Source organism: Mya arenaria, chromosome 13 (assembly GCF_026914265.1).
Source record: "Mya arenaria isolate MELC-2E11 chromosome 13, ASM2691426v1".
In the NCBI taxonomy this organism is placed as follows: Eukaryota; Metazoa; Mollusca; class Bivalvia; order Myida; family Myidae; genus Mya; species Mya arenaria.
In genome coordinates, this window is record NC_069134.1 from 47,045,919 (window position 1) to 47,072,079 (window position 26,161).

Here is a 26,161-nt window from a genome sequence, read left to right on the forward strand (position 1 = left end):
TAGTTCAAAGCTTGGTTAAGTGGACACAAAAAACTTAGACCGATCTTGATGAAACTTTATCAACCACTATTGTACTAGTATGTGTTTTAGTTGTTTTTTATGCGGCGAAAGTGTGCCTTTTTGCGACATAAAAAAATCCTTTTTGTGCGTTGAAAATCACCGCATAAACGAAAAAAAAAAACACGTTAATGCGGCTAGCTGTTATGCAGCGTTACAGAGCCCCATGACACTCTAGAAAGTGGCCTACACATATGTTTTTGTCAAGCTACGCCTCAGATAATTGACTGTAAAATGAAATTATGGTGCTATCGTGTTTCCACTTCAAAAAGTTGGATTTACCGGCGTAAAATTTGGATTTTAACGAATGTTGAACAGGTTAATAAAAGAAGGTTAATAAAAGAACAATATACCAATTTTAATTATTCGGAAAAACTTACAAATGAAAAGGTCATTCTAATGTGCGCTCGAGAACGGGCCTGTACGTCGTCATAAGCATACACTTAGTCTATCTTTATTACTGTTAAGCTTTAGACCAAGTAATGAATGAAAATTAAGGTAATGAATTGTTCTATACAAAACAGATTCGAAGAAAAACTATAGGTACCCTTGTTCCTCGTACGTTTCACATTTTTTGCATGTGGCAAATACTTTTTACATATAGAAGAACTAACGAATACGTGGAGTTTGACGCATTTAGATATATTTCGTGTGAAAATGCGTAAATTTAATAATGTTATAATCTTCACATATGCTATGAAATTTGCGTTATTTGTTTAGACATATATCGGATTCGGTCTCCGACTCGACCGAATATGTCACATGTGTCACATATACGACTTATGAAAAAATAAGGCTCAAAAAGGCATTGCATACGGCAAACAGTTGACACTATACTGTGACGTTAAGCAATACCTTCGTGCAACGCATGTATTCACTTTACATAAGAACATCAACAAGGGTTTCCATTTGACGACCAGGAAAGAGACGTAGCAAACGCGCCGTTACAGAGTGTTGTAAGTAAATTCACTGACATATTTATACCGATCGAAAAGTGCTTCATATAGAACATCTCTAGGATACTATCTCCGTCATGTACATTTTGTAGTCAGGCAGAAGTGTCAGTCCATCACTTTCTTTTTAATATCAGATTTCTGTACCTTGGGCTTGGATAATTCATCAATTCGACACAAATCAAGTTTCTATCGAACGGAAATTTTGTAATGGAATATAACTGACCGACTCTATATTATTGGCACCTAAGTCTATGTAAAAAGTAATATACACATTGACGAAAAATGGATTATCTAGATAATTTGAATAAAACGGTAAATGTTAATGTCGTTGAGTTACATGAATGCACGACACACGTTATATAAACTCAATTAAGCCTCAGTGAATCTTGCCAATTTCTGCCAGCCTATGACATTTTAGATATATTATACTCACTCGTTTAAATGCACATTCCCCTATGCATTATTTGAGAATAAGTCCAGAAAATGCCTGCTTATAAATAACATTCTAGAATAGGTTCAGATAATGCCTAGAACTTCAACGTAAGAACAATTGTGTTATGGAGACTGTTGTTTCAATATTTACAATAAAAGCACTAGGAGCGAATAATTGTCTAGACGATGTTTATTCAAGTTGAGGTCAAAACAGGAGAATGCCGTTATTGGTAATGAATTCAGCCGATTTATTGGATAAGTGTAATAGGTATTAAAAACTACCAAATCTGTATTTAATATATTTCTTGATCCCTTTATGGCCCTCTTAACCGCTCATAATATAGAAGGGGCGGTTCCAAGATTTGGCGTTAAAAGTGGCAGAACTTGGGACGTGTGCCAAATCCCTCAAGAACCGAATGAAGTATGGCTTAAATGCGGTAAGGGGCGTAAGGGGGTCCAAGTTTGAAATGTATTCTATAAATATTATTTCTCTGATATTGACATAAAAAATTAAGAGATTTCCCCCGGCATCGCACCCTCTGAATCAGCTAGTTTGTGAAACATTATATTTAAATAAGTGTTACATGGTATTTATTAAATAAGTGGATCCTGGTATTTAATTAAGTGCAGCATGGAAAATATTAAATAGGTGCAACATAAATATGACCATATGTTTCGTGAAACATATTGTGTATTGATAATGAGTATAATATGGCACTTGTAATGGAACAAAAATATTATTCAGATCGTACATTTTCAAGAGATAATTATGGAAAAAATCGTAGAAGCAAACAGTGATCTCTTGAGGACAAGAACAGAAAAAAAGAAAATGGCAAACAGAAACATCTTGTTCTTTCTATGGACTTCGTGCAATGTATAGATTCATTTAGTGTTTATATAGATTTATATAAAGTTGAATTATTAAGATAATAACGATTGATTTTCTTGGAAAGCATTTGCAAAATATGTTACGTCTGTATTATGGCAATACACTAACTTGGTAAAACCAAGCAGTAATACATCGAGGTTAATGCTTAACCAGTAATTACACAGTCAGGTAATAATACATCCAGGTGAATGTTAAACCAAGGAGTATTACATCCAGGTGAATGTTTAACCAAGGAGTATTACATCCAGGTGAATGTTAAACAAAGGAGTAATACATCCAGGTGAACGTTTAACCAAGAAGTAATGCATCCAGGTGAATGTTAAACCAAGGAGTATTACATCCAGGTTAACGTTTAACCAAGAAGTAATGCATCCAGGTGAATGTTAAACCAAGGAGTATTACATCCAAGTGAATGTTAAACCAAGGAGTATTACATCCAGGTGAATGTTAAACAAAGGAGTAATACTTTTTTCAAGATCTGCAACCCTAACTTAAGTTATTCAGTTTCAACCGTTTATTTACATTTTAGTAACAGTAAACCTTGACCATGACCCAAGGGGCCCCAAAGGCAATCCAATTAATGGTCTCCATATATTCTTCCTAAATACCATGTTAAGTCAAGATATGTCAGTGCCAACCTGTACACAATGCTTTACCTGTAGTAATACATCCGGGGTAATGCTTCACCTGTAGTAATACATCCGGGGTAATGCTTCACCTGTAGTAATACATCCAGGTTCATGCTTTACCTGTAGTAATACATCTGGGTTAATGCTTTACCTGTAGTAATACATCCGGGTTAATGCTTCACCTATAGTAATACATCCGGGTTAATGCTTAACCTGTAGTAATACATCCGGGTTAATGCTTTACCTGTAGTAATACATCCGGGTTAATGCTTTACCTGTAGTAATACATCCGGGTTAATGCTTTACCTGTACTAATACATCCGGGTTAATGCTTAACCTGTTGTAATACATCCGGGTTAATGCTTTACCTGTAGTAATACATCCGGGTTAATGCTTTACCTGTAGTAATACATCCGGGTTAATGCTTTACCTGTAGTAATACATCCGGGTTAATGCTTTACCTGTAGTAATACATCCGGGTTAATGCTTTACCTGTAGTAATACATCCGGGTTAATGCTTTACCTGTAGTAATACATCCGGGTTAATGCTTTACCTGTAGTAATACATCCGGGTTAATGCTTTACCTGTAGTAATACATCCAGGTTAATGCTTAACCTGTAGTAATACATCCAGGTTTATGTTATACCACCTGTAAATCAACTAGGTTCATACTTAACCTGTAGGAATACATCCAGGTTAATGCTTTACCAGTAGGAATTAATCCAGGTTAACTCTTTACGAGTAATGATACATTTAGGTTGTTGTAATACACCCAGGTTAATATATAACCAGGAGTAAAACATCTAGGTTAATGTATTATCAGCAGTAATGCATCCAGCTTAATATATTACCAGTAGTAATATATTTAGTTTAATATTTAATTACCAGGAGTAATACAGCTAGGTTAATGTATTATCAGCAGTAATATATCTATATTAATGTATTACGTACCAGGAGTAATACATCTAGTAATGTATTAGCAGCAGTATTGCATCTAGGTTAATATACTACCTGTAGTAATACATCCAGGTTTAAGTTTTACCAGTAGGCATACATCCAAGTTAACTCTTTACGAGTAGTGATACATTAAGGTTAATAAAATACATCCAGGTTAATGTATTTCTAGCTATAATAGTGTATCAAGGTTAATGTATTACCAGCAGTAATACATCTAGGTGTATGTATTGGTGCCGAGACGTAAGAAGATAACCATTTAAAGAGGACACTTTTTTGTAGAGTAATGATTCTTTTAACAAAGTAGAATTATTAGTGTTGTTCACCAATTGACAATATTTGAACAGTATTAGGATTATTAAAATAATAAACAACAATTTGTTTTAACCAGGTTTTCAAAAAGCTTGACCCAACTTTGTATATAAATAGAGATTATGGAGACCTTTCATGTAATTGCGCTTTGGGCCCCTAGGGTCAAGGTCACTGCTACTAAAATAGAAAAACGGTTGAATCTGAATAACATTAGTAAGGGTTGACATATCTTGCCTAAAATTGGTATATAGAAAGAAATTATGGAGACTGTTCATGGGATTGCATTTGGGACCCCTGGGTCAAGGTCACTGTTACTAAAAATAAAAAAAACGGTTGAAACTGAATAACTTTAATTAGGGTTGACATAACTTGACTAAACTTGGTATTTAGGAAGAGTTAATGGAGACCTTTCATGAAATTGTTTTGGGCTCCTTGGGTCAAGGTCAATGTAACTGTTACTAAAAAACAATATAAAATCAGTTGGAACTGACATATCTTGACTTAACATGGTATTTAGGAAGAATATATGGAGACCATTAATTGGATTGCCTTTGGGGCCCCTTGGGTCATGGTCAAGGTTTACTGTTACTAAAATGTAAATAAACGGTTGAAACTGAATAACTTAAGTTAGGGTTGCAGATCTTGAAAAAAGTTGATTTTTAGGAACGGTTTATTAAGACCTTTCATAAGATTGCGTTGGGGCTTCCTATGATCAAGGTCATGGTAACTGTAACTAAAAATAGAAAAACAATTAGTACTGAATCTCTTTAGTTAGAGTTGACATATCTTGATTAAGGAAGAGTTTATTGAGACGTTCATTGGGTTGCATATGAGGACCCTGGGATCCAGTTCAAGGTCACTGTTACTAAAAATAGAAAAACGATTGAACAAAAATAACTTTAGTTGGGTTTGGCATATCTTGACTTTCATTAAATCGCGTTTGGAGCCCGTTTGGTAAAGGTTAAAGTCATTGTTACTGAAAATAGGAAAACGGTTGAAACTGAATATCAGAATAAACTCTGAAGTTCTTCTGTCAATCATTGAAAACCGGGTTTCGTCGCATTGCGGCGTTTATTGTTTTTAACTGAATTAATATGTGAACATTCTAAAATACTGTAAACATTCGTCATCTAATACATAAACAGAACAGAACACAACAGAAGATACATCTATTTCAGTTCAAACATTCTACATGAGTATATTGAATGAAACCGGAAAAATTGATCTTTCATCATTGACAAGAAATATTACGTGTCGCGTGGCCCGTAAGAGCTTGTAGATGCTCGCACGACTAAGTACGGGGGAGTCGCACTGTCAGCAAACATGCGGAATGTCCTTACGACATCCTTGTTTAAGGCTGCATTGGTAAGACATGTTTAAGGCTGCATTGGTTTGACATGTTTAAGGCTGCATTGATTTGACATGTTTAAGGCTGCATTGATTTGACATGTTTAAGGCTGCATTGGTTTGACATGCTTAAGGATGCATTGGTTTGACATGTTTAAGGCTGCATTGATTTGACATGTTTAAGGCTGCATTGATTTGACATGTTTAAGGCTGCATTGATTTGACATGTTTAAGGCTGCATTGGTTTGACATGCTTATGGATGCATTGGTTTGACATGTTTAAGGCTGCATTGGTTTGACATGTTTAAGGCTGCATTAGTTTGACATATTTAAGGCTGCATTCGTTTGACATGCTTATGGATGCATTGGTTTGACATGTTTAAGGCTGCATTGGTTTGACATGTTTAAGGCTGCATTGGTTTGACATGTTTAAGGCTGCATTGGTTTGACATGTTTAAGGATGCATTGGTTTGACATGCTTATGGATGCATTGGTTTGACATGTTTAAGGCTGCATTGATTTGACATGTTTAAGGATGCATTGGTTTGACATGTTTAAGGCTGCATTGGTTTGACATGTTTAAGGCTGCATTAGTTTGACATATTTAAGGCTGCATTGGTTTGACATGTTTAAGGCTGCATTGGTTTGACATGTTTAAGGCTGCATTGGTTTGACATGTTTAAGGCTGCATTGATTTGACATGTTTAAGGCTGCATTGATTTGACATGTTTAAGGCTGCATTGGTTTGACATGTTTAAGGCTGCATTGATTTGACATGTTTAAGGATGCATTGGTTTGACATGTTTAAGGCTGCATTGGTTTGACATGTTTAAGGCTGCACTAGTTTGACATATTTAAGGCTGCATTGGTTTGACATGTTTAAAGCTGCATTGGTTTGACATGTTTAAGGCTGCATTGGTTTGACATGTTTAAGGCTGCATTGATTTGACATGTTTAAGGCTGCATTGATTTGACATGTTTAAGGCTGCATTGGTTTGACATGTTTAAGGCTGCATTGGTTTGACATGTTTAAGGCTGCATTGATTTGACATGTTTAAGGCTGCATTGATTTGACATGTTTAAGGCTGCATTGGTTTGACATGTTTAAGGCTGCATTGAATTGACATGTTTAAGAAGGCATTGGTTTGACATGTTTAAGGCTGCATTGGTTTGACATGTTTAAGGCTGCATTGATTTGACATGTTTAAGGCTGCATTGGTTTGACATGTTAAAGGCTGCATTGATTTGACATGTTTAAGGATGCATTGGTTTGACATGTTTAAGGCTGCATTGATTTGACATGTTTAAGAATGCATTTGTTTGACATGTTTAAGGCTGCATTGATTTGACATGTTTAAGGCTGCATTGGTTTGACATGTTTAAGGCTGCATTGATTTGACATGTTTAAGGCTGCATTGGTTTGACATGTTTAAGGCTGCATTGATTTGACATGTTTAAGGCTGCATTGGTTTGACATGTTTAAGGCTGCATTGATTTGACATGTTTAAGGCTGCATTGGTTTGACATGTTTAAGGCTGCATTGATTTGACATGTTTAAGGATGCATTGGTTTGACATGATTGTATGATTGTTGTAGCACAAAATGCAATGATAAATAAACGTGCTTTTATCCGAATTCTGATTTCAACTTGAGCCAAGACTGTATTGATATATTCTTTAGGACACACTAAATTATGATTTTAGTCGCAGGATTTTGGCGAAGACAAGTTTGAACAAGCGGGCAAAATAGAAAACAAAAGATTTCCCTTTCGTTTAAAAGCAGGAACGGACGAAGGCGAAACCTCGTTTCCTATAATTCATATTTAGATTAATACTCCTGAATAAGGTTTTGGAATCCCACGAATTATTTATTGTATAAATCCAGAGTTACCAGCGATATTATAATAACAAATGCCTGCGCTTCAAAAGAAAGCGTTTTGGGGCATAAATATGTTCTCTTCATTTTTATAAAATTCGGTGCAGTAAATCCGACGAAAAAAATATGAATATCTTAGTTTTGTTGAGATATTAGTTGTATGGTTAATGCATGGAGGATCTAACGCAAGCTACTGAGACGATTCTTATGGTTAATGCATGGAGGATCTAACGCAAGCTACTGAGACGATTCTTATGGTTAATGCATGGAGGATCTAACGCAAGCTACTGAGACGATTCTTATGGTTAATGCATGGAGGATCTAACGCAAGCTACTGAGACGATTCTTATGGTTAATGCATGGAGGATCTAACGCAAGCTACTGAGACGATTCTTATGGTTAATGCATGGAGGATCTAACGCAAGCTACTGAGACGATTCTTATGGTTAATGCATGGAGGATCTAACGCAAGCTACTGAGACGATTCTTATGGTTAATGCATGGAGGATCTAACGCAAGCTACTGAGACGATTCTTATGGTTAATGCATGGAGGATCTAACGCAAGCTACTGAGACGATTCTTATGGCTAATGCATGGAGGATCTAACGCAAGCTACTGAGACGATTCTTATGGCTAATGCATGGAGGATCTAACGCAAGCTACTGAGACGATTCTTATGGCTAATGTATGGAGGATCTAACGCAAGCTACTGAGACGATTCTTGTGACAATACTTCGAAAAAGGTGGCCCGTATGTCACGGGAGAAAATCTTGACAATCTTCAATACTTCTGTGAGAACGAGTTGCCTATAAACAGACTTATCGTGATTTCCATGGTTATCGATTATCGGCAAAACGCCACGTTTGGAGACTGTTCCAGTAGGAAGCGCCTGTAAAGATTTCCGTCGGGAAAATGACACATTACATAAATTTCCCTTTAATGCTGAAACAAACTGTTTTCTGAACGCTCTTTTCATTCTACAGTTTTAAAACAAGACTCGCTGAGATCTGTATGTGTATGTTGTTTGGCAGAGTTCTTTCTTATTATCTAAATTTGCACATAGTTAGAAAAGGAGTAGGAGAGCTAGAATCGATATTGATTCTCTCATTCTCACCGATAGTAGTACCACCGTAACTCGGTGTAAAGCACCTTAATAACTTGGATGGAAAACAGAGTCTGTTTTAGTTGCGCGGTATTGATCGAAACGCGTGATTAATTTAATTCTGCTTCTCTGTCGAGCTAACATCGACTATCTACATTTCAGAAGGACGAGTCGATGGCACAAGGGCCTGGCGGTATAGAGGTAGGAAGGCACCGTCACTACCACACGAGATCCAGCAGCAGAAGGTCGCAGAGTGCGGAGAGCAGGCCCTTAAAGCACACAACTTACTCAAAGGAACGCGCACAAACAGTGGCTGTATCGCAGACGATAGACTCATGTGGGATTTCCCAGGAGGAATCAGGTAGCGATGGTCAATATCAATCTGGGAATGGTGCTAAAAATAGAACTTCCGGTAGAAATGGTGCTCCGGAAATGGGTATAAAATCAATAGAAATGGAAAATTCGTCAGTGATTCAAACGGTGGAAATATTCAAAAATCCTGGCCAAACTCTAGGATTTTATATACGTGAAGGGAATGGGTCGGATAGAAATGAGGGAGTATTTATTTCACGGATACAAGCGGGAACGGTGGCGGAGAGTAATGGATTACTTCATATAGGAGATGAAATTATATCTGTGAATAGTGTAGAGGTTAGTAGAATGTCGCTAGACGATGTTGTGATACTGATGTCCATACCTAGGAAGTTACTTCTTAAAATAAGGTCGAAGAAAAATTGTAACAAGAAAAATGCATCATGTCCCTCATTAGCAATAACAGAAAAAGAGTCACCTCCAGTTGTAGTTTTAAAAAAGGGCCACGTAAGAGCTTCTTCCGATACTCAACTAGAAATGACAGAAAAGATACCCAATTTATTCGAAGGCGGATTAGCAGCTGATACAAACAGTGATTACCCTAATAGACGGGTATCTCGTCAAGAGCGAACTAACTCTCAATACGCAAGTATTTTCATATCACCCCATAAAGCAGAAGCAAAACTCATTACTGGAGAAGATAATAATAGTGATCACTCCAGTGAAGGCTCTTTACCTCGCAGTATTGATTCAGGCGACAGGGACAGTAGGGACCATTACTCAGGTCATAGAGGTTACAGTGCCTCTATTGGCCCCCTTGAAGACCCTTATGGCTACCTTGCACCTTCCTCGCTCCCCACTTATCACATTCCTTCGAGTGATTCAATGGAACGCGACTATGGACGTATTTTCCCCCGAGATCAAAAGAATATATCTAGTAACCAAAGATCACCTTCCAAAGGCAGTACTCTAGGGCAGACGCCAAGTAGTCGGCCTCGATACTACAGTTCGGACAGTGATCGTGGAACAAACAGCGACACGTACCAATCTCAGTCGGACTACGGTGTGGGATATAGAGCCGGCTATACCGACTCTGCCCACCGACAAAGATACCAAGGAGCTTTCAGGGAAATGATACATTCCAAAGCAAAGTACGGCGGCGGCAAGGCTCCTAGACCTCGCTCACCGGAGTGTTACAACTCGGACTCAGAGGTGCTATACACGAGTCATAGTGGCGCTCTCTCGGCGGTGGACCCTCGAGGGTTCGCCTCCGACTACGAGACATACGCGGGGGCGATAAGCGATGACGAACCGGTGTACGCCGTGCCAAAACAGATCTCATCGAGCAGTAGCAGCGAGTTGCAGCTGCTACTACGAAAGTTTAACACTCTCTCACATGAGCTCCAACAAGAGCAGAATCGCCTACAACAGCAGCTAACCTCTAGGGATAAACCGGGTAAAGTTAAAATATTGTTTATTTGTTTTTTGGCAGGATGTTTCATGGCATTGTGGCATTGCGGCCGAGTGACCAAACCACACACCAAATCAACATACGGCCTTAGCCATTATCTAACCTACGAGAGGGTGGTTTAACGTCGACGGTGTAAGCTTTTGCAAACATAATTCTGGCATTTATATCAACCGGTATGAATTTTTAAACAATCACATGTGATAGAAATTTCATTAAGCATGCAGAGCAATTGCAGAATAAACATAATATTGGATTTGAAGAGCTAGTTTGCCAATGTATTATGACCTTAAAATTAATGTGATCTTGACCGTTATGTGATCTGTTATGAGGGTTACTTGGTGTTTTTAAGTACACATGTATATTATAAAATAGAAACACTGCTTTTTAGACATACATTATTAATAAAGGCAAAAATCTAACAAGAAAACTTCAAAGAAACGCCAATTTCTGCACTTTCATTATGCAACGTGAATTGGTATGACACTTTTCACAGAAATTTGACTTGAGTGTCTGTGCTGCTGCCAGTACTGGTAATGAACTCGCTGGTTGAGTGTCTGTGCTGCTGCCATAGACCTCGTTGGTTGAGTGTCTGTGCTGCTGCCAGTACTGGTAATGACCTCGCTGGTTGACTGTCTGTGCTGCTGCCAGTACTGGTAATGACCTCGCTGGTTGAGTCTCTATGCTGCTGCTAGTACTGCTAATGTCCTCGCTGGTTGAGTGTCTGTGCTGCTGCTAGTACTGGTAATGACCTCGCTGGTTGAGAGTCTGTGCTGCTGCTAGTACTGGTAATGACCTCGCTGGTTGAGTGTCTGTGCTGCTGCTAGTACTGATAATGACCTCGCTGGTTGAGTGTCTTTGCTGCTGCTAGTACTGGTAATGACCTCGCTGGTTGAGTGTCTGTGTTGCTGCTAGTACTGGTAATGACCTCGCTGGTTGAGTGTCTGTGCTGCTGCCACTACTGGTAATGACTTCGCTGGTTGGGTATCTGTGCTGCTGTCAGAACTGGTAATGACATAAATGGTTTGAGTGTCTGTGCTGCTGCCAGTACTGGTAATGACCTCGCTGATTGGGGGACCCCGTGCTGCTTTCAGTACTGGTAATGACCTCGCTGGTTGGGGGACCCCGTGCTGCTGCCAGTACTGGTAATGACCTCGCTGGTTGGGGGACCCCGTGCTGCTGCCAGTACTGGTAATGACCTCGCTGGTTGAGTGTCTGTGCTGCTACCAGTTCTGGTAATGACCTCGCTGGTTGGGGGACCCCGTGCTGCTGCCAGTACTGGCAATGACCTCGCTGGTTGGGGGACCCCGTGCTGCTGCCAGTACTGGCAATGACCTCGCTGGTTGGGGGACCCCGTGCTGCTGCCAGTACTGGCAATGACCTCGCTGGTTGGGGGACCCCGTGCTGCTGCCAGTACTGGCAATGACCTCGCTGGTTGAGTGTCTGTGCTGCTGCCAGTTCTGGTAATGACCTCGTTGTTTGAGTGTATGTGCTGCTGTAAGTACCGGTAATGACCTCGCTGTTTGAGTCTCTGTGCTGCTGCCAGTAGTGGTAATGAATCGCTCGTTGAGTGTCTGTGCTGCTGCCAGTACTGGTAATGACCTCGCACGTTTAGTGTCTGTGCTGCTGTCTGTGACAGTAATGACCTCGCTGATTGAGTGTCTGTGCTGCTGCCAGTACTGATAATGACCTCGCTGGTTGAGTGTCTGTGCTGCTGCTAGTACTGGTAATGATCTCGCTGGTTGAGTGTATGTGCTGCTCTAAGTACCGGTAATGACATCGCTGTTTGAGTCTCTGTGCTGCTGCCAGTAGTGGTAATGAATCGCTCGTTGAGTGTCTGTGCTGCTGCCAGTACTGGTAATGACCTCGCACGTTTAGTGTCTGTGCTGCTGTCTGTGACAGTAATGACCTCGCTGATTGAGTGTCTGTGCTGCTGCCAGTACTGATAATGACCTCGCTGGTTGAGTGGCTGTGCTGCTGCTAGTACTGGTAATGACCTCGCTGGTTGAGTGTCTGTGCTGCTGCTAGTACTGGTAATGACCTCGCTGGTTGAGTGTCTGTGCTGCTGCCAGTACTGGTAATGACCTCGCTGGTTGAGTGTCTGTGCTGCTGCCAGTACTGGTAATGACCTCGCTGGTTGAGTGTCTGTGCTGCTGCCAGTACTGGTAATGACCTCGCTGGTTGAGTGTCTGTGCTGCTGCCAGTACTGGTAATGACCTTGCTGGTTGAGTGTCTGTGCTGCTGCCAGTACTGGTAACGACCTCGCTGGTTGGGGGACCCCGTGCTGCTGCAAGTACTGGTAATGACCTCGTTGGCTGAGTGTCTGTGCTGCTGCTAGTACTGGTAATGACCTCGCTGGTTGAGTGTCTGTGCTGCTTTCAAGACTAGTAATGACCTCGTTTTTTGCGTGCGTGTGCCTTTGTAAGTAATGGTATGTTGCCGCTTGTTGAGTGTCTGTGCTGCTGCTGCTGGTAATGTACTAGTAATGCTGCCATTTGTTGAGTTAATGTGCTACTGCTACTACTGGTAATATTCCCGCTTGTTGAGCGCGTTTTCTGCTGCCAGTTCTTGTAATGTTGACGCATGTTGAGTGCATGTACTGCTGTAAAAACTTGTATTGTTCTCCCTTGATGAATACATCTGGTACTGCCACTACTGGCATTGTTCTCTTGTTGAGTATTAATGCGACTGTAACAAATGGCTATGTTCTCGTTTATTGAGTGCGTGTACTGTTGCCAGTACTTGTAACGTTCTTGCTTGTTGATAACATTTGGTGTTGTCTAGACTGCTAATGTGGCGGCTTGTTGAGTGCGTGTGCTTCTATAGGTACTGTTAATATCTTCGCCTGTTGTGTACGTGTGCTATTAATGTTCCCACTTGTTGGCTTCGTGTGTTGATTACGTGTGCCGCTGCCAATACTGGTAATGTTCCCGCTTGCTGATTACGTGTGCCGCTGTCAGTACTGGTAATGTACTCGCTTGCTGATTACGTGTGCCGCTGCCAGTACTGGCAATGTTCCCGTTTGTTGATTACGTGTGCCGTTGCCGGTACTGGTAATGTTCCCGCTTGTTGATTACGTGTGCCGCTGCAAGTACTGGTAATGTCCTCGGTTGTTGGTTACGTTTGCCGCTGCCAGTACTGTAAATGTTCCAACTCGTTGGTTACGTTTGCCGCTGCCAGTACTGTTAATGTTCCAACCTGTTGGTTACGTTTGCCAATGCCAGTACTGTTTGTGTTCCCGTTTATTTGTTACGTTTGCCGCTGCCTGTACTGGTAATGATTACACTTGTTGGTTTAATTTGCCGCTGCCAGTTCTGATAATGTTTCCACTTGTTGGTTAAGTTTGCCGCTGCCAGTAATGGTAATGATCACACTTGTTGGTTAAGTTTGCCGCTGCCAGTACTGGTAATGTTCACACTTGTTGGTTAAGTTTGCCGCTGCCAGTACTGGTAAAGATCACACTCGTTTGTTACGTTTGTCGCTGCCAGTACTGGTAATGATCACACTTGTTGGTTAAGTTTGCCGCTGCCAGTAATGGTAATAATCACACTTGTTGGTTAAGTTTGCCGCTGCCAGTACTTGTTATGATCACACGTGTTGGTTACGTTTGCCGCTACCAGTACTGGTAATGATCCCACTTATTGGTTACGTTTGCCGCTGCCAGTACTGGTAATGATCCCACTTGTTGGTTACATTTGCCGCTGCAAGTACAGGTAATGATCCCACTTGTTGGTTACGTTTGCCGCTGCAAGTACTGGTAATGATCCCACTTGTTGGTTACGTTTGCCAATGCCTGTGCTGGTAATGATCCCACTTGTTGGTTACGTTTGCCGCTGCCTGTGCTGGTAATGATCACACTTGTTGGTTAAATTTGCCGCTGCCAGTATTGGTAATGATCACACTTGTTGGTTACGTTTGCCGCTGCCAGTATTGGCAATGTTCATACTTGTTGGTTACGTTTGCCGCTGCCTGTACTGGTAATGATCACACTTGTTGTTTAAATTTGCCGCTGCCAGTATCGGTAATGATCACACTTGTTGGTTACGTTTGCCGCTGCCAGTATTGGTAATGTTCACACTTGTTGGTTACGTTTGCCGCTGCCTGTACTGGTAATGAGTATCAGTTGAATTACCATAGATAACAATAGAGTATTAATGGACAAATATTTAAGGAAATGAAGGTTCTTTTAAATGTTTGCTAAAAGACTCATTAACTTTATTAACATGGTGTTCGATACACGAGTAGATGCGTGTTAAAGTATTCCATTACCATTAGTACTACACTTTCATTTCACACGTACGGCAAATTAAAAGTGGATAACGCAACACTATTTTCACACGTGACAAAAGAGTATAAAACTCTATAAGATATCAACATGTTAATATATTTTGGATAGTTTTTGCAAATTTAAGCAATTTGATTGGTCAACAGTAATTATTGCTCCATCCTATAAGACCACTAAATCGGCAATGTTATGATCGATAGATCGTCATCCGTTGTTATGATTTAAGTTAAGCTGTTCCTACGCGGACATTTTTAGTCATCTACCTTTTCACCTCTACTGATTGTAGAAATTTACCTAATCTATAAGTACAGGAGTGTTGCGATGATGCATTTTTTGAGAAACTATCGTCTGCTTTCTGGTAACGTAATTGCAATATAAATTTTTGTAAAAGGGAAATGTTAGCTCCTGTATTTCATACCTTTTTAGCTCAGTATAATGTGTCCACAAAGTCGTCTGCGACAAATCAATTTCGTATCTCGGAGTTCTATTGTTAGATCCAGGCGATGAGTCACCGCGGCGGGCTACAAAATATACCATTGATCGACAATTCCCAGCAGACGTATCACACTCTGTTTATTTTCTCACCCCAGCCAGTATATATACATTAATCTGGAAAAAAATGTCGTATGAAAGCTATTATTTAATGTTGAATTTTCAGAATATAGTTCCTATTTATGACGACAAGATGTGAGATTGTCGCGTATTCTGGTTAGACATGGCATGCCGATGTCACCCCATTTAAAAATGAATATACCACATTGTCTGTGTATAAGAATATACTACATTGTCTGTGTATAAGAATATACCACATCGCCTGTGTATTAGAATATACCACATTGTCTGTATTAGAATATACGACATCATCTGTGAACAATTCATACCTGCACGGCCTCTAAACGCCAGCTCCACCACTTTACGGTGGTGCAAAGAAAAAGAGCTGTCGACACTTCCGTGGTGGAGCTGTGCCTTATGTTTACATGAACAAACGTGAGTATGATTTATATTTTATTTGATAATTTCATTTAACGGACATATTTCGAAAATCGGGGAATGTGGTACCGTGTAAGAACATTTCTACTATAGGCCGGATACTATTTCGTTTCAATATTGTGTAAACTGTGGTGTCAGGAGCTCTTCTCCCGAATCGGACTTGTGCATATTTTGAGATCAGATTGCATAGCAAGTACATTTCGGTGCTTACACACCCCGTAAGAACATTCTCACGCATGCAAACATAACTGTTATGTATAGTACCTATGCCGGAACACAACAAAACTGATAAGCACTTCTTAAAAAGGAAAAATGCACATATTTATAAAAGTGGTGGCGCTGTTGCCCTAGTGGTGGCGCTATCGAGTACGTTTTGCGCTTGAAGTAATATAAAAAGTTAACGCTTTTGGAATGAATACAACAGTTGCTATGTTTATCATTCATTGAACAATATGCTGGTTATGCATACTTCTTGCGGAAACAAAACTCTACGCGAACTACCTTAACCTTACTGAAAACTATTTCGAAAACAAACGGCTAGGTGCTGTTATTTTTACCATATTACTATAAGTATCTATCATGTGTGTCCGGTACGGATAGAAAAATCCGACCCGAGTGCACGCGCGTAAGCCGGTAACGAGGTTTGCAGCGTGACCGAAGGACGGATTTTTCGATCCGGACCGGAAAAAACATGATTGAATTTTTTTCTTGCATATCTAAAATTATCAATTTGTGGAAGAATTGTGGTAGAAAACGCACTTTTGTACATTTTACCAAAAAGCGCGTGCGACGTTGTTTACTGACGTTATAAAGCGCAGTAATTGTAAATCACTATTGATGTCAAATAGTAACTATTTAAATCGCGTTTTTACGATTATTCATTATCTATTTTAATTAATTGCATACTTATATAATTGATTGCGCTTTATTGAAATGAAATAATGTACTTTACATAAACCATACAATAAAAGAAATAAGAAGTAGCGCGTTGTTGCGCATAACTCATCTTACATGGTGGTGTAAGATGCGTTTTTCCAGCACTGGTCAAATGACCGGAAACACACGTCCGGTATGCAAGAATACCTCTCTCATAACCGGACCCACATGATAGAGACTTATAGCTATATGGTAAAATTAACAGCACCTAGCGATTTGTTTTCGAAATAGAGTTTTGTTTCCACAAGTAGTATGCATAACCAGCATAATGTTTAATGAATGATAAACATAGCATCTTTTGTATTCATTCCAAAAGCGTTTACTTTAAATATTACTTCAAGCGCAAAACATACTCGATAGCGCCACCACTAGGGCAACAGAGCCACCACTTTTATAAATATGTGCATTTTTCCTTTTTAAGAAGTGCTTATCAGTTTTGTTGTGTTCCGGCATAGGTACTATACATAACAGTTATGTTTGCATACGTGAGAATGCTCTTATGGGGTGTGTAAGCACCGAAATGTACTTGCTATGCAATCTGATCTCAAAATATGCACAAGTCCGATTCGGGAGAAAAGCTCCTGACACCACAGTTTACACAATATTGAAACGAAAAAGTAACCAGCCTACAGTAGAAGTGTTCTTACACGGTACCACATTCCCCGATTTTCGAAATATGTCCGTTAAATGAAATTATCAAATAAAATATAAATCATACTCACGTTTGTTCATGTAAACATAAGGCACAGCTCCACCACGGAAGTGTCGACAGCTCTTTTTCTTTGCACCACCGTAAAGTAGTGGAGCTGGCGTTTAGAGGTCGTGACCTGGTATGCCACATTATTTGTGTAATATAATATACCACAGTGTCTGTGTATGAGAATATACCCCTTTGCCTGTGTATTAGAATAAACCACTTGGTCTGTATTTATTTTAATATAACGAATTTTCTGTGTATTTCAAAACACCACATGGTCTGTGTATTAGAATATACCACACTGCCCGTGTATAAGAATATACCACATTGTGTATGTATTTGAATTTACGATATTGTTCAGTGTGTGTATACCACGTGATAAATTACGTCATATATGCTTCGCCAGAAGGCAACATTTTGCTGAAAATGAACACTTAAAACACAGATAACTTTTCTTTTACTACACCAATTTAAATGAATCAAGGGGCAGTCTATGCAACTTAAAGAGCCCGCTTTTGTTTTATTACCGGAGTTTGATAAGGTGATTAGTTTCATCAAACTATTCGGCAAACCTGATTCCAAAATAAGTCATTGTTGGACCAAGTGTGTCTGTTACACAATTCATTGTTGGGCCAAGTATGTCTGTTACACAAGTCGTTGTTGGGCCAATTGTGTCTGTTACAAAATGCGTTTTTGGGCCAGGTGTGTCTGTCACACAAGTCGTTGTTGGGCCAAGGGTGTTTGTCACACAAGTGTGTGTCTGTCACATAAGTCGTTGTTGGATCAAGTGTGTCTGTTACACAAGTCAATGCTGGGACAAGTGTTTGTGTAACACAAGTCGTTGTTGGGCCAAGTGTGTGTGTTACACAAGTCGTTGTTGGGCCAAGTGTGTGTGTTACACAAGTCGTTGTTGGGCCAAGTGTGTCTGTTACACAAGTCAATGCTGGGCCAAGTGTGTCTGTTACACAAGTCGTTGTAGGGCCAAGTGTGTCTGTCACACAAGTCGTTGTTGGGCCAAGTGTGTCTGTCACATAAGTCGTTGTTGGATCAAGTGTGTCTGTTACACAAGTCGTTGTTGAGTCAAGTGTGTATGTTACACAAGTCAAATGCTGGGCCAAGTGTGTCTGTTACACAAGTCGTTGTTGCGTCAAGTGTGTGTGTTACACAAGTCGTTGTTGGGTCAAGTGTGTCTGTTACACAAGTCAAATGCTGGGCCAAGTGTGTCTGTTACACAAATCGCTGCTGGGCCAAGTGTGTCTGTTACAAAAGTCGCTGCTGGGCCAAGTGTGTCTGTTACACAAGTCAATGATGGGCCAAATGAGTCTGTTACACAAGTCGTTGTTGGGTCAAGTGTATCTGTTACAAAAGTCGTTTTAAGGCCAAGTGTGTCTGTCACACAAGTCGTTGTTGGGCCAAGTGTGTTTGGCACACAAGTCGTTGTTGGGCCAAGTGTGTTTGGCACACAAGTGTGTGTCTGTCACACAAGTCGTTGTTGGGCCAAGTGTGTCTGTCACATAAGTCGTTGTTGGGTTAAGTATGTATGTTACACAGGTCAATGCTGGGCCAAGTGTGTCTGTAACACAAGTCGTTGTGGGGCCAAGTGTGTCTGTGACACAATTCATTGTTGGGCCAAGTGTGTCTGTTACACAAGTCGTTGTTGGGACAAGTGTGTCCGTCACACAAGCCGCTGTTCGGCCAAGTGTGTCTGTTACACAAGTCGCTGTTCACAAGTCGTTGTTGGGCCAAGTGTGCCTGTCACATAAGTCGTTGTTGGGCCAAGTGTGTCTGTCACACAAGTCGTTGTTGGGCCAAGTGTGCCTGTCACACAAGTCGCTGTTGGACAAAGTGTGTCTGTCACACAAGTCGCTGTTGTTCCAAGTGTGTCTGTTACACAGGTCAATGCTGGGCCAGGTGTGTCTGCTACACAAGTCGCTGTTGGGCCAAATGTGCCTGTCACAAAAGTCGCTGTTGGGCCAGGTGTGTCTGTCACACAAGTCGTTGTTGGGCACAGTGTGTCTGTCACACAACCTAATGCTGGGCAAAGTGTGTCTGTAACACAAGTCAATGATGGGCCAAGTGTGTCTGTCACACAAGTCAATGCTGGGCCAGGTGTGTCCAGTACGTACAACCCTCATGTCCAGTACGTACAACCCTCTAATCCAGTACGTACAACCCTCATGTCCAGTACGTACAACCCACATGTCCAGTACGTACAACCCTCACGCACAGTACGTACAACCTTCACGTACAGTACGTACAACCCTCACGTCCAGTACGTACAACCCTTTCGTCCAGTACGTACAACCCACACATCCAGTACGTACAACCCTCACGTCCAGTACGTACAACCCACATGTACAGTACGTACAACCCTCTCGTCCAGTACGTACAACCCACACGTCCAGTACGTACAACCCTCACGTACAGTACGTACAACCCACACGTCCAGTACGTACAGCCCACATGTACAGTATGTACACCCATCGCGTACAGTACGTACAACCCTCACGTACAGTACGTACAGCCCACACGTACAGTACGTACAGCTCACACGTACAGTACGTACAGCCCTCACATCTAGTACGTACAACCCTCACATCCAGAACGTACAACCTACACGTCCAGTACGTACAACCCTCACGTACAGTACCTAAAACCTACACGTCCAGTACGTACAACCCTCACGTACAGTGCGTACAACACTCATGTCCAGTGCGTACAACCCTCCCGTCCAGTGCGTAAAACCCTCATGTCCAGTACGTACAACCCTCACGTCCAGTGCGTACAACCCTCACGTACAGAACGTACAACCCTCATGTCCAGAACGTACAACCCTAACGTACATTGCGTACAACCCTCATGTCCAGAACGTACAACCCTCACGTACAGTACGTACAACCCTCACGTCTAGTACGTACAACCCTCACGTCTAGTACGTACAACCCTCATGTCCAGTACGTACAACCCTCACGTCCTGTACATACAACCCTCATGTCCAGTACGTACAACCCACACGTCCAGTACGTACAACCCTCGCGCACAGTACGTACAACTCTCACGTACAGTACGTACAAGCCTCACGTCCAGTACGTACAACCCTCACGTCCAGTACGTACAACCCACACGTCCAGTACGTACAACCCTCACGTCCAGTACGTACAACCCACACGTACAGTACGTACAACCCTCACGTCCAGTACGTACAACCCTCACGTACAGTACGTGCAACCCACACGTACAGTGCGTACAACCCTCACGTACAGTACGTACAACCCACACGTACAGTACGTACAACCCTCACGTACAGTACGTACAACCCTCACGTCCAGTACGTACAACCCTCACGTCCAGTACGTACAACCCTCATGTTCAGTACATACAACCCTCACGTACAGTACGTACAACCCTCACGTACAGTACGTACAACCCTCACGTCCAGTACGTACAACCCTCACGTACAGTACGTACAACCCTCACGTCCAGTACGTACAACCCTCACGTCTAGTACGTACAACCCTCACGTATAGTACGTACAACCCTCACGTCCAGTACGTACAACCCTCACGTCCAGTACGTACAACCCTCACGTCCAGTACGTACAACCCTCACGTACAGTACGTACATCCCTCACGTCCAGTACGTACAACCATCACGTACAGTACGTACAACCCTCACGTACAGTACGTACAACCCTCACGTACAGTACTTACAACCCTCACGTCCAGTACGTACAACCCTCACGTACAGTACGTACAACCCTCACGTCCAGTACGTACAACCCTCACGTACAGTACTTACAACCCTCACGTCCAGTACGTACAACCCTCACGTCTAGTACGTACAACCCTCATGTCCAGTACGTACAACCCTCACGTCTAGTACGTACAACCCTCACGTCCAGTACGTACAACCCTCACGTCTAGTACGTACAACCCTCACGTCCAGTACGTACAACCCTCACGTCTAGTACGTACAACCCTCACGTCCAGTACGTACAACCCTCACGTCTAGTACGTACAACCCTCACGTCCAGTACGTACAACCCTCACGTCTAGTACGTACAACCCTCACGTCCAGTACGTACAACCCTCATGTCCAGTACGTACAACCCTCACGTCTAGTACGTACAACCATCACGTACAGTGCGTACAACCCTCACGTTCAGTACGTACAACCCACTCATCCAGTCACAGCTTAACTTCATGTGGCAAATTAATGATCGTTGGAATCATTGATTTATCAATTATGTTGACGTTTGACAAGTTCATGATCATTGTTTCATTAAACATGTGGCCATTTGATTCATTTTTTTTATAAAAAAAGTTGGTATTCGGCAGATTTAATATCATTTGCTTTATTTTGTATAAGAAGTGTTAACCTTTGATATTAATACTCATTCATATGCATAGCGACAAGGATATGACCCTAATTGTAACGCTCACTTATATCAGAAATGTTTATCGTTGCCAATGCTTAATTGTTACATCAGAGGTTTAAACATTGTACAATTCCATGGCCGATTGCTTTGTTGTTGAATCAGAAGTGTGAACATTGGACAAATCTATGGCCGTTTGCTTAATTGTTAAATCAGATGTGTTAACATTGGACAAATTCATGGCCGTTTGCTTTATTGTTAAATCAGATGTTTTAACGTTGGACAAATGCATGGCCGTTTGCTTTACTGTTAAATCAGAAGTGTTAACATTGGACAAATTCAATGCCATTTGCTTTACTGTTAAATCTGAAGTGTTAACATTGGACAAATTCATGGCCGTTTGCTTTTTTGTTAACATTGGGCAGCTTTATAATTGTAAAATCAGATTTGTTTACATTGGGCAAATTAATGATCTTTTGCTTTATTGTTAACAGTGGGCAGATTTATAACATAACATAACATAACATGTGTTATATATGTATTCTATTTATAATCGTTTGCTTTATTGTTACTTTAGAAATGTTAATATTAAGCAAATTAATGATCGTTTGTTTCATTGTAACTCCAGCAATGTTTATATTTGCAAATCCATGAACATTTGTTTTATAGTAACACCAGTAGTGTCGATATCTAGAAAATAATGATATTTTGTTTTACATCAGAAATGCGGATTTTTTCGTAACCGTTCGCTTCATTGATATATCAGAAATGTTGATCTTCCTTGACCATTTGCTGTAAAGTAACATGAGACATGTTGTTAAACTCATGATCATTGTCTCTATGGTCCCTCGGATATGTTGATGGTTAGTAAAGTCATGATCGCTTGCTTGATATAAATCACAAATGCTTAACTTAGAAATAATCAAGAAAATTTGCTTTATTTTCTTTTATCAAATACATTGACCTGTTGTTGGATTCTTCGTTTCACAAGATTAAGAAATGTTGACCTGAACTGTAACAACCATGATCACACATGTGTGCTACATGTTATGGTCGGAAGTGTTCTCATTGAGTTTGCTGTTAGAATTGTTCCACAATCAACAATAGCAGTTATTCCGTGAGTGCTGAATCATTATTGTAGCAAGTGACTTGAAATTATATAGATAAATTTACAATATAAAATTAACGACAAAATAAAATTTGAACAACCCATGTAATGTCTTTTATTATATATTTAAAAAAAATTTAACCGACCGTGACACTTTCACCTTTGTCGATTTGTATGTATACTGCTGTATAGTTGAAAGTTTCTCTGAATATAAAGTTCGAAAGTGTTATTTATCGTAATACGACTACTATCGCAAAAACAAGACCGAGTTATTGACATCATCGTTCTCTTATATGCCTTGGGACCAAAGAACAAGTAGTGTATTCACGTGGAATTGACAATTCACGTTTACAATTTTCATATTTTATTGTAAATAACAACAACAAAATCATCGTGCAGTTCTACATAAATGTTCATACTCCTTACATCACTACGATGGAGAAATTTCATTCATCGAAGGTAGAATGCCAGTCATCAAGGGCAGATCAATAGTCGATGTGTGAGCCAGAATTTCACGGTATATAAATAGAGCGTTAAAACAGAAATGGTATCGGTTGCAAGTCTGCTGGTATGTCTGAAGGCTTGTCAGACAAGTCTGGCTTCGTCTGTGCACGCGTGCAGCTGGATACTGCGTCTGCTGGTATGTCTAAAGGCTTGTCAGTCTGGCTTCGTCTGTGTACGCGTGCAGCTGGATACTGCGTCTGCTGGTATGTCTGAATGATTGTCAGTCTGGCTTCGTCTGTGTTCGCGTGCAGCTGGATACTGCGTCTGCTGGTATGTCTGAAGGCTTGTCAGTCTGGCTTCGTCTGTGTTCGCGTGTAGCTGGATACTGCGTCTGCTGGTATGTCTGAATGCTTGTCAGTCTGGCTTCGTCTGTGTTCGCGTGTAGCTGGATACTGCGTCTGCTGGTATGTCTGAAGGCTTGTCAGTCTGGCTTCGTCTGTGTTCGCGTGTAGCTGGATACTGCGTCTGCTGGTATGTCTGAATGCTTGTCAGTCTGGCTTCGTCTGTGTTCGCGTGTAGCTGGATACTGCGTCTGCTGGTATGTCTGAATACTTGTCAGTCTGGCTTCGTCTGTGTTCGCGTGTAGCTGGATACTGCGTCTGCTGGTATGTCTGAAGGCTTGTCAGTCTGGCTTCGTCTGTGTACGCGTGTAGCTGGATATTGCGTCTGCTGGTATGTCTGAATGCTTGTCAGTCTGGCTTCGTCTGTGTTCGCGTGTAGCTGGATACTGCGTCTGCTGGTATGTCTGAATGATTGTCAGTCTGGCTTCGTCTGTGTTCGCGTGTAGCTGGATACTGCGTCTGCTGGTATGTCTGAATGATTGTCAGTCTGGCTTCGTCTGTGTACGCGTGTAGCTGGATACTGCGACAGGAAATCTATTTCATTAGATGGCATGGTGCATAAGACAGTTTTATTAAATTGTTTTTATTATGTACTAAATTATAAATACCTTAATTGCATAAAAAATGACAATCGCTTGGTAAAATTTAAATCGATGCTATACAATATGAGCTTTGCAGACCAAGCTAGCTAACTTACATGTGTAGCAACAGGATTAAATGATCTTGTGGATTCTTCCAAAACACAACCTCACAGACATAAACTGAAATTGGAGAATACAGGAATAGACAGATACAATTTTGATTCCTTTCCTGGCATGTCATCCAATAAAAGAATAACAAAGCTCTTTCGTCTCAATAATAAAAACTCATGGGCGTGTAATGGAACGATGCATGCCATTTTCCAAGAAATACGCATCTTAACCCAACTGACTTCTAAATGGTCGACGCCCGGTCAAACGTTAATGTATCTGTAGTTTTCAACTTAAGTTTGTTTTGATCTCGCCATCGGTCATAATGTTCCGTGTTGATGCCTGGTGACTCCATATAGTGTTGGTATCACTTGAAAGGGCATTGATTGATGATTACTACAATGTAAAAGGGGAATGACTGAAAATTCATTATAGGAATAGATATTAATTATTTTGATTATTCTTTATTTTAACTGAAATCGGACGTGGACAGATTTTTTTAGGCCAAAAAGGCTTGTTTGTAATAATGTTTTCGGTACATATTTTTTACATATTTTTCTCTACACATCATATCACTTCCAACCCAAACAATATGGCCTCACCAGGCCCAAATCCTCCAAACGTAATAGGAAATAATCGCCAACAATGGGCACTAGGCCGCGAAATCGTAAAAGACGAAAACAGTTATATACACTGAGGAGTTGGTTGTGATAAAAAACGTATCGATTGATCGGGATATCAGTGACGCTTGCAATAAAAGAATAAGAAAACAACAACAGGTTTTAGACTATCTAACAGTGGTGTGATCAAACCTATTTTATAAAACATCTGACTGAAACTATATAGCTTTGAGAAAAGGACTATTTGGAATATTTATGGTGGTCGATGTCGGAGACCCACATACTTTGTACATTATTTTGATAAATGATATATGGTGTGTTGTAATAATCATACAGATAACTCCTATTTGAAGTCTAAAAACTCTAAAAGGAGTAAATATAATGCAAAATATAGAGCTCAGTTTAATCCTGTTATAAGGGACTTAAGAAGTTTCAAGAAATTTGGGCCGGACATCCATAATTACATTTTTGAAACACGACAAGAACATTGTAAAGAAATAAATTAAAATGTGTGTCGTTCTTTTTAGCACGCTTGAAGAAAACACACAAACAATTTTATAATACCTTTTCATCAGCATTTCCCGTTATTGTGAATTTATCTTTAAAACATGACGATAAAATTTAATTAAAGAGAAGCGTAGCAGACAACAGTTCGAGATCGGCGTTCTTGTACGATATGGTTGACTACACGGCAGAAACACCCCTTTATAATATACTAAATAGTTTCACAACGACAGGCGATAACAAACAAAATGCAAATAAAACGTAACACAGTTAAAGCCACGACTTGATTCTATCATAAACAACAGTAAATGTATTTTTATAGTGCACCATTCCGTTAAAAGTACGATTCTATTTTACTGTAAATATAAGTTGACATCATGTTTAAATGTAGTTACAAATACTATGGATATTTTTATTTTATAGTTATTTAGATATCATATGTAATACTCATTATTATTCGGCGCCCAGAAGGGCGCCGACTATATTTGATATTACTTTAGAAATATTCCAACTTAGGGACTAGTTCATAAATTGCAGAACAATGCTTTCAATAGTTTTCACGTTGCATGATAAAATATGAAGGTTAGTTTGTTTTATAAAACTTTACACTTTTATTGATAATGAAACCTTAAATTATAACAGCCCTGCTTATCATTTTGAAAATTTTGATTTTAAATACCAACTCAATCATAACAACTCGGCCATCTCCGAAAAAGATACAGGCCGAGGTGTTCCGATTGATATCAAATAGATGAAGGTTACACGGTACTTTTAAAA

The 26,161-nt window shown here is 40.4% G+C and overlaps 1 protein-coding gene across 1 annotated transcript in view; it reads left to right on the plus strand.

Annotated features, from left to right (window-relative positions):
* Window positions 1–9,404: 9,404 nt before the first annotated feature.
* Window positions 9,405–26,161, plus strand: part of LOC128215315 (uncharacterized) — a 43,922-nt gene continuing 27,165 nt past the window's right edge. Inside the window, exon 1 of the mRNA XM_052922014.1 lies at window positions 9,405–10,323. Coding sequence (XP_052777974.1) covers window positions 9,405–10,323 — 919 coding nt within the window. The remainder of the gene's footprint in view (window positions 10,324–26,161) is intronic.